Source organism: Babylonia areolata, chromosome 2, assembly GCF_041734735.1.
Source record: "Babylonia areolata isolate BAREFJ2019XMU chromosome 2, ASM4173473v1, whole genome shotgun sequence".
Lineage (NCBI taxonomy): Eukaryota > Metazoa > Mollusca > Gastropoda > Neogastropoda > Buccinidae > Babylonia > Babylonia areolata.
In genome coordinates, this window is record NC_134877.1 from 5,685,732 (window position 1) to 5,696,359 (window position 10,628).

Consider the following 10,628-nt stretch of genomic DNA (forward strand, 5'->3'; position numbering starts at 1 on the left):
CACTATTTCCACTTGTTTCTGATCTGTTATGACTGGATTGTGTGTGTGTGTGTGTGTGTGTGTGTGTGTGTGTGTGTGTGTGTGTGTGTGTGTGTGTGTGTGTGTATGTGTGTCCCTTTCACTGCCTAAAATAAGTTCTTTTGTTTTCTCCACGTTCAGTTCAAGAAAGTTATCCTTTAAGAAAAAGTTTATGACACTAATTTCTAACAAATACTGTGAAATTGAAAACTCGTCTTTTAAAAGACCTACTAAAGCCATGTCGTCAGCATATTTTACAAGATTGAGAAAAAGGTCTAAGCACCTGATGTCGTTAATGCAGAGGGAGAAAAGTAAAGGGGATAAAACACAGCCCTGCGGAACTCCAGTATTCACAGTAATAATTTCAAACAATATGGGCCAGCCAGAACTGACATTCAGACAAACACGCTGTGAACGAGAAAGACAACTGTCATCGGAGCAATAAACAAATCACAGGCAATGGAATAAAAAGAGTACTTTTGCGAATTATTTATCACAGCAACAGCAGAGGAGGCAAATGATTTTTTGTACGCATGCTTCCCTTGAAAGAGGGATTTTTTACAACGTCTATACCAGAAGGAAGGTTCTGGAAGGCATAGCCAAGAGGATGAGCGGAATCATTAAAGATCTGGTGTGCTTTTCTGCTAAGAGCAGATTGGTACAGGGTGTTCAGTTGTTGCTGGGCCTTAGCTATGACTTTGCTAGCCAAGTTTACAACTCGTCCTACTTTTATCTTTAACTTGACAGTCAGATTACCAAACCAAGCCACAATGCTGAAAGCTATGACACTTTCTATCAGACTTCTGTACACCAGCTCAAGAATGTGTGGACTAGCATTAAAACATCTTTATTTTCGCAGTTAAAAGAATCGCTGATGCGCTTTCTTGGTAACAGCATCAGCATGTACGCTGAATGTAAGATTATGGTCAACAATAGTGCCTAGGTATTTGAAATTGTCCACTGTTTCCACATGTTTTTGATCTATTGTGATTCAGTGCATTGTGTGTGTGTGTGTGTGTGTGTGTGTGTGTGTGTGTGTGTGTGTGTGTGTGTGTGTGTGTGTGTGTGTGTGTGTGTGTGTGTGTGTGTGATCCCTTTCACTGCCTAAAATAAGTTCTTTCGTTTTTTTCCACGTTACGTTTAAGAAAGTGTTCCCTTGAAAAAAGAGTTTATGACACTGATTTCTAAAAAAAATATACTCTGGAACTGAAAACACTTATCTTTTAAAAGACCTACTAAAGCCACGTCGTTAACATATTTTACAAGACTGAGAAAAAGGTCTGAGCACCTGATGTCATTTATGCAGAGGGAGAAAAGCAAAGGGGACAAAACACAACCTTGAGGAACTCCAGTAATCACACTAATCCTTTCAGACATTATGGGACGAGCACACTAGTCCCAATCACACGAGAAAACTCCATCAGGAAACACATTTACAGACATAAAACTGACAGAGCAAAGTTGAGCCGGGTCAGCAACAGAGTCGCCCTCCCCCACTTCTCTCTCTCTCTCTCTCTCCCTCTCTCTCTCTCTCTATATATATATACGTATGTATATAAACCTTATGTTGTTGCATGAGGCTCAGGGGATCACACCAGAAGTCGGACATTGAGTGACAGCTAGCTTACCATAGATTCTAGTATCTCAAGAGAATGACTGATTTTGTCGAACTCATGCAGTGTGTGCACATAAATGTGCTTTTGGTCTGATAAGATACAACGAATGGTGATACTTCTAGGTTTAAGAAGTAAAGACTGAAACAGATGTAGAATCTAAGTGCGACTTGACATGTGATAAGGTGCAACGAATGATAGGCATACAATGCTCCAGTAGAATTAACTTCTATGCCAAAACTAAAATCGTCTTGTTCGGAGTCCTTTACTTGCCGTCCGGCACAGCTCAATCATCTGAAATCAGTTCAGGAGATTAAAAGAGAGAGAGAGAGTTGGCTGTTGTCAGATCATAACTATTCATTGTATTACAAAACATGATTATATGAACTGAAGAGAAGAAAATACCCATAGGCCCATACTGTTGTATGACGTTTGTAACATCTATTTTTTGGTTGTCTTATAATTTTATTCTTAAGACTATCTTTCTCTGGCTTATTCTACGCGACAAGATAGCTTTTTTTCAGAGAAGATTTTCTCAGAACCGGACAAACCGAAACCGACTGGGCTGTCAACAAACAGAATGCGGGTTTCGAAAGCGAGACTGAAATAATGACTCGAGTTTGAGCAGCAAATGACACTAGACTTGTAGAGTAATTACAATGGGCACATATAGCCTATATATAAATATTTAATTATTATTCATGTGTATGTACTCGGTGAGCATTTTGTAAGAATAACATACAGTCACAGTGCACCACTAAGGATATCAATGATGTCTTTAAGCACTATAGTCATTCCTGTGTGTGATGATTTCATTCAAATCAAGAACATAATTGTGTAGGCTTAACTGAGAATACTGAAACATCTATCTAATATTCATTCTCAGTGTAGCTGAGGATATAGACATAACTGTTAAGTTAGCCAATAGATATATGCAAGCTGATGGGGATGGGACTATATGTGTAGAAAAAATAAAGTAAAATAAAAACAACCGAAAATGAACGCAACTTGATGAATTCAATGTGTATTAACTCACTGATGCACTTAGTGCACGACAGAAGACTGATAAACAAGATCGAGGAAGTAGTGAACGAGTATCTGAAACGACCCAGTGATGTCAGTGGAATGAAAATGTGAGTGGTTCACACAGAGGTGAAAGACGAGCCGGGAGAAAGAACTACAACGGGGGTTGGGGTGGGGGGTCTGGGGGACAGTGGACTTGGGGCATCGCTGTTGTGGGGAGGGAGAGAGAGAGAGAGATAGAAAGCGAGAGAACTCTTATTTATTTACTTATTCATTTATTTTTTTTTTACACAGCATCCGGTGCCCGGCCCGCCGGCTGAACATGTAGGGGAAACATCGCATAATACTCAATAAAGGCACTCAGTTAAGCATGGTGGTAATAAGATAAGATAATTATACTGTGGGCTACATGACTGGAAAAATGAGAGAGAGAGAGAGAACTAGTGTTTTGTGGTGTTTGTTTGTTTCTTTTTTTCATCCAGTGCCTCAGTGCCCTGAACCGCAGGCTCTTCAGTGACGTTACACAATTGGAAACCAAAGACTGACATGGCATGGTGGTGATAAACTACCGGATAGAGGAAACTTAAAAGGCTCCGAGTCGAAGGAAGGGAGATGACTGACAGACAGGCAGAGAGAGAGAGAGAGAGAGAGAGAGAGAGAGAGATAGACAGACAGATAGATGCGGCAGACAGAGAGAAGACAGAGACAGAGAGGTCAGCCAGGACAAGATCAAGGAAATAAGATTTGCAAATATCCGGTTTTTCTCAATGTTTCCGAATTTCCCGACTATTTCCATTTGACTGACCTGAGTTAATGCTAACTGGGACTGCCGATGTCATAGAAGTATGTATTTTATGTCTTTTCCCAGTTTACATGTTTCATTCAGAATGTTTGATTCAAACGTTTAAAATGCATTGTCGTCGGAACTGCCAGTGAATAATTTAAGAAAACGTAAACTGGCACTCGGGTAGAATCACGGTGAATTTTTTTTTTAATGAATGTTTATTTCTGATGGTAATCTGAGAGTAAGCAAACAACTGCTTTTTTCCACCCAGCCCTCGAATGTCAAAAGTTATGCCGGGGAAAGACTGAAAGACCACACTAAAGAGAAAATGTTAATAAACAAATTCATCAGTAGAGACGAGACCCCCCCCCCCCCCCACCCACCCCCACCCCCCAACATCATTATAACAAACATCCTATTCAAAACAAACACACACGTATTATAATTTTACATATACGTCAAGAGAAAAGAATTAAGAAAACAGACGGTGAGAGGAGTCAGTGGAGAGAGAGTGAGAGAGAGAGAGCGGAGAGAGAGAGAGATGCATCAGAAAACCCCTACAGTGGTTTTCATGACTAGTGAAATACAGTAATATCATATGACATAATATAAGTATAATATACTAAGGAGATTTTGCAAAATTTTCCCTGGTTTAGATATTGTGGTGCCTTCAGGTAATTTTCAGTACATATGCTTGTTTCATTTACATTTACACTGCGTGACAATTTAAACCAGATATTTGCACGCCGTTTACCCCATTCCCAGCGAGAAAGAATTTATTCATCATTAATACGTGAGCATAATTTTAGAAGAAAAAAAAAAGTCGAGGAACAAAAGCCTGGCTTATTTTGTACACTGGGTATACGTTCAACTCTTTCTGCATTTCAAATGCCATTTCAGGGGGGAGGGGTGGGCAAAGCTCTCTTGTTCTTATAACCTTTGGGAGGTTTTCGACTGATAAAAACAAAAACAAAATATAATAATGTTGTGTCAAACAGCAACTGACAAGCAGAAGCAGAAGCAGGAGAACGACTGCAAGCGCAGAACAAATCAAGCGAGCTAAAAAGCGCGTGGTGAACGAGTTACCGCTCTTGCTTTTCTTCTTCCTGTCTTTAGGAATGTTCGAAGAGAGTGGATGCTGAGAAGATGCAAACATAAAGACGTTGGTTTGCAAGCCTATGCCCTCCCGATCAGTGCTGTCGTGGTTCAAGGTAGGAAAGAAAATGTATTTGTGCCTTTCTGTGTCAAGAGTTCCTATATCTTAAGCTTGCGATTGTTTGTATAGACAGACAGTAGCGTATTATAATGTGATTCCGGCCAGTCATTATGCAGATAGCGGTCGCCATTTTGCCTCTGTTATTTTTTGAATGGAATGCAGTGCACTGCACCAATCTTTTTTCTCGTCGTATGGTGTCGCTTGCACAGTTGCCAATTTGATATTACCTCACCAGGAAAATGCTGATGAGAATATTCATACTGTAGGTAATGATCAGCTTCACAGATTCATTCGCGAAGATGTCGTTTGATCATCATGTGTCGCTTTCACAGGATTTTAATTATTCTTTTTCTGTTTTTAAAATTTGCTAGAAGCCATGAAGAATGAGAATGAGGTCAGTGAGACACAGCACGAGAGAAAAGAAGTGCGTGTGTTATTGAGCTCTCTGTACAATGGTCTGTTTTTACGTTTGTGTTCGGCTCTTAGGACTCCAGGCTTTGTCAGTGTTTATGTTGTAGAATTGTTGGCAACGGAATGATCTGAATCAGGCATGTATCTGGATTGAACAAAAATCTTTTCACTTCATTTGATTTTAGAGAATTTATTTGTGGGTGCTTTGCTCATTTTAATATCACATCTGATTATTATTATTATTGATATTATAATTACCAGTATAGTTACAACTATTTTTGTATGTTGTTATACAGTATACACTTATTTGCTATTAAATTTAGAACATTTTGACTATTTGAATGGTTAATTTTCAGAGTGAACATTGCAGTGTTATATTCTGACTCTTGACTCCAGTGAGTGTGTTCACCAGTGTTGGCCTTTGCTTTACAGTTTATCCAACATTTCTCAGGTTTCTGTCTGTCTCTCTTTCAGTCGCTCTTACTTTATCTCTCATCATTTTCACGCAGGCTCCTCTCCTCTCTCCTTTGTGTGTGACCTTTTTTTTTTTAAATAAATTTTTTGAGAGAGAGAGAGATGTGCATACTATACTTTGCTTGTTGCATGTGTGAGTGTAATATGTATTACCTGTGAAGTGAGTGTGTGTCTGAGTGAGTACAGATTTGACAAGGCCACCTTCAGTACGGTCACAGACTCAGTGACTGCTAAAAAGGTGATACAGGAAACAAAAAAGATTTATACTTATAGGGACTTAGTTATAGCTGATTTTTTTTCCCCAGAAAATTCAGATTCATTAGTGGGAATTTAAGTAGCAAAGTTTGCCCACCTTGAATTTGATTCACTAACTTTCGAGTGGGTTTTATTTTTTCTGCTGTTCTTTGAATCCTTGCATGGAAAATGTCTTTCCTTGATGTGTCATTGCTGTGAATCATTGTTTCTGGCTTTGCTCATATATATACACAACTTTTTATTTTATTTCATTGTATTTTTTTTCCAGTGTTCACATTTCATGTGTGTTACACTGTTCATGAGTCTGCTAATGAAAAGATCATTATCGACAATGTCAGAACTTAGCAATTAGTTACTAATTTAGTACTCACAGTAAAAACCTTAATCAGTTAATGACAGCCAATAATCAGTTAGATTTTCACAATTTGGTAAATATTACTTTATTAGAGATTGTTGAAAATTGTCTGATGATAATGAATGAGTAAATTACAGCTTTCTCACCTTCCAGTTTTCACCCATACACTGATACAGTTATTTTTCTCAGGTATCTGACTTCTAACTTCTAAGTGAGTGAAAAGTTTCAACCAGCTTTTAAAAATTGTTAATTTTTTTATAACTAGTGTTTGTAATAGTAATTACCTTTCTTGTGAAATGTTATGTGATTTTGATGATTTCTCTTCACAGACCTGACCAGCCGACCACTGGGCCTCCACTGTGACAAGAAGAACAGCCGCCACAATGGTTGACCCAAATGCTGTAAAGTTCATTTCCTCTCTCGTCAAGTCTCTTCAGATGGTATGTCATGGCTTCATGGAATTCAGTGACAACATTGAGATAATCGGACACATCAACTTGCGTATTGACAACCGACAAAAGTTTGACTACATCGTCAATGAGCAAGTGTCAAAACAAGGTGGGGAATCAACGGTCTTTTTGAGCAACAGCTACCACTCTCTGCCACCTCCGAAATGCAATGGAGGAGAGCGAGAGAGGTCATTTTCCAGCAAGTTTGAGGAAGACGGGAATGTCAATAATCACCACAGACTGGACGAGAGTGTAGCGGCCATGGGAGGCAGTCGTGTGCAGGTGGATCTGTCAGGCCCAGTGCCAGTCACACGGAGCACATCAGCGCCATCACACGATGGCTTCTTCAGCACAGCAGGCAACAACCATCGCCGATCCCAAAGCAGAGACTCTCGGTTACACTCAGCTGAGGAGGAACAGACAGCAGCCACTGCCCAAGAGGACCACAGTTTTAACCATTCCAGCTCAGCACCTTCCAAAGATAGGGAACAGATGGACAGAGAGGAGGTGGGACTGGCAGGCAGTAGAGGAGGGGGTGGGGAGAGAAGTGAGCACAACTCTGTAATGTCAATGTACAAAGAGACAGACATAGCCAGGCAGCAGAGTCTAGGTCATCGACAGGATGTCATTATAAAACCTGAGCCCAATGAGCTCTTCAACTCTGCCATGGATGAAAGTGGTAAGTATTTTGACTCGTCATTTTAAATTTAGTTATTCAAGTTTTTTTAAGTGATATTACATTTATGTTAATTACAATGCTTGCAGTTGGGAGCGGGTGCTGCCAAAACTTTAGGGCAAAACTTCAGTATACTGATCAAAACAAATCTGATAAGTTCATGTTTTATTGTTTTGATCATTATAGTATGTTTTGATCAGTTATCAATGTTTCATTGAAAACTTTTGACTAAAAAAAGTGTTTGGTTATTTAAAAGAATAACTGAATAGATTTGTTGTGAATGTTTGTGTGAAACTGAAAGTGTCATAGATGCTATGACAGAGACCAATTGTGTCCCTCTTTAATTTGAGCAAGGATGACTATACAATTTCAGTACTGTGTATGTTTACCATAGTTGCTTTCTGAAATGGTACAACAGTGGGTTTTGAAAATGTGCATCACTGATAAAGCTTTTTATTACCCCCCCCCCCCCCCCCCCCCCCCACACACACACATAATTAAGCTTTTTGTCAATCCAGCTTTCTTTCTCGTTTTTTCTTTCTTTTTTTCTCTCCATAATTTGTGTTAAGACTTACTTTGTCAGATACATATTATTATTAAACTAATATTAATTATTATGAGAATTAAGATAATTAAAGATGTCATAAACTTTTATGAAGCCATAATCAAGGAGGAACAAATAAGACTTTTTTCTTGCATAGTATGTTACAGTAATTCACATTAATTAGTTAGCTACTAAATTACATCATAGCATAGTTGTTGTTTTTAGCCAGCTTAACCAGGCAGTACTTTTATTTAAATATATAATATGATATAATGATACATATGTATTCTCTGGCTTAATTTAAAAGAAAACAGCTGGGCAAGTCTAATACAGTAATAGCTTCAACAAGGGCAGCTTAGTTTCTTCCACTATTTTGAGCAAGGAGGTAACACATAGAGTGATTGATTGCAACCAAGACAAATGGTGGCTATTTCAATCCTTTGGGAACTCACAAGGCTCGTATTCTGTGTGTGTTGTAATTTCTTCTTGCTGCCTCTCGTCTTAAGGCTTGTAAGCCCTGCTTGCTAACTTCAGGATGGCTATTTCATCCTTTGGGAACTTGAGAGACATGTAATCTCTGCTTGCAAACTGCAGAGAAAGTTCCCGTTTTCAGTTGGAGATGACATGAATCTTGGCTGCCAACTGCAGAGAACATTTCCAGCACTTGCAAGTGGCAGCTGGCTTGAGAGACTTTCTTTACAGTTTACTGTTGGCATCAAGGGATCACCAGACTGATGAGTCCTCCAGACCTGTTATAATATTAATGTTTTTAAAAGTTATAATTGAAATACTTCAGAAATAGATATGTTATATAGGATTTTTATTTTCTTTGGCATGAGATATTCTCCATTGTTTCTTGAGTAGAAGTGCAGATATTATTCCCCCTTTTCCCACCATCACCCTTTCCCCCTATTATTATTTGCAGTATTTATATTAATTTTGTTTCTGCTGTGCAGAGTGTGGGTTGTTGATTAACCTGGTATGGATACAGAGATTAAAAAAAAAGGCCTGCTGTTTGTGTTACTATGTTAGTGTTACAGCCAAATGAGCCATATCATAATATTCTGTTTTTGGTGATTTATTTATTGTGACTTTGGTTATTCAGTTATTGAAATTAAAGGAAGATTTTTTATTTTTTAAATTTTTGTATAGTTTAGGTCAGGGGAGGAATGCAGGGGAGATAAAAAAAAATCATCATGATTCAAGTTGCCAGTATGCATGCACAATACTTGATGATAAATCTAGTAAAAGTAAAACTAAAAGCATGTAAAGGTAACTTTAAAAAAAAAAAAAAAGCCACAACAACATTGATTTATAACAATTAAGATAAGTATGAATATATATCTCGTAAAATTACTGAGTGTGTGCTCTTCTTTACATCACATGTGTACTCTAAGGCCTGCATACATATGTAGACTAGACCTGTGGGTGTGAGTGATGTGTGTGCATTTGTGCATGAATGTGTCGAGTTTCACCGAAATTGTTGACTGTTTTCTATCTGTTTTTACCACCTGAAACTTAAGAGTAAACTTAAGAGTGGACACGTAGCTTTACCCTTTGAAATTTAGAACTGGGAGTGAGAGATACCCACAGAGTTGTACATCCACGTGAGCAAAATCAGGACTAATGTCCTGACTTCCAGTAACATAATTGGACACAATTGGACACAAGATGAATGGGGACATTGAGACCAACACAATTGTTCCGATCATGTCTGAAGTTGTTTATCAGCTGTGATAAAAATGAACATTATTTTCATTCAGTATCAGAATAAAAACTCTCCTTTTGCGGTATTGTTATGATTGAACAGGTAAGCTGAGGAATGTTGACTCTGTGTGTGTGTGTGCGCGCGCGCGCATGGTTTGTATCTGTGTCACTGTGTTTGAGCGAGTGCATGCACGCATGTATGCGCGAGCGTGCGCACATGTGTGTATGTGTTTGTGTGTCAATGTGTCTGTGGGAAGCTATTTGTATTCATTATTTCTTCTTGTTGTTTTATTCACAATTTCTAATAAATTGTTCTGTTGGTTTTTTGTTTTTTTCGCTGTTCTGGTGGTCAAGACTCTGAATCTAATGTCAGTGATGATGCGGAAGGTGAGTCAGAGTCGGGGGGGGGGGGGGGGGGGGGATGAAACTGAAAGTGAAAGCGAATGCACTGCAGATAGAGCAGAGCCTCATATTACTGAGCGTTCCTACTGTCTCGCTGAAGGTGGAGGGCTGGCGCGCGACTCGGATGTGCTGGATGCATCCTCCACGTCTAGCGTGCTGCCTGCTGCCCACCAGTCGGCAACTGTGCTGGCTACGGCCGCACACACCGGTCACACCATGCTGGCTGCCACCACGCTGGGCCACCCGGGTTTCTTCGATGCTAGTCTCACGTCACAAGATGGTGAGTACCTTGTGTGTCAGTACATATATATAGAGAGAGATCTGTGTATGTTTTAATGTGTGATTCCGTTTACCTTGTTGTGTGCGAGTGCAGGTGTGTTTGTGTGTGTGCATGTGTAATGTGTGTGCGTGTTCGTAAATATACCCGTGTATGTATGTGTGTTTGTATGTGCACGTATACCCATGCCCTTGTAAATGTGGAGTCTCATTTTCATTTCCAGTCAGCTCTTCCTGATAGTGTTCATTGTTTTTGTGTTTTTTATGTTCTTGTTGGAAGTTCTTTCATTCATTTCATTTTTGATGTTTTTGTTTCCATTTGCAGTGTTGTACAGAAAGGTACAACCGTAAATGTAGAGGATTATGCAAGGTTTATGATAAAGTTTCTTTTTCCTTTGCTGCTCAGAAAGTATGTGAAAGACTGG

At 39.1% G+C, this 10,628-nt stretch overlaps 1 protein-coding gene across 2 annotated transcripts in view; it reads left to right on the top strand.

The window, feature by feature from the left end:
• The first annotated feature begins 4,554 nt into the window (after positions 1–4,554).
• Positions 4,555–10,628, top strand: part of LOC143296799 (uncharacterized) — a 47,252-nt gene continuing 41,178 nt past the window's right edge. For both annotated transcript variants that reach the window (XM_076608823.1, XM_076608822.1), the window contains exons 1-3: positions 4,555–4,649; positions 6,479–7,277; positions 10,028–10,207. In XM_076608823.1, the coding sequence (XP_076464938.1) occupies positions 6,533–7,277; positions 10,028–10,207 (925 nt within the window). In that variant the 5' untranslated portion in view covers positions 4,555–4,649; positions 6,479–6,532. The remainder of the gene's footprint in view (positions 4,650–6,478; positions 7,278–10,027; positions 10,208–10,628) is intronic.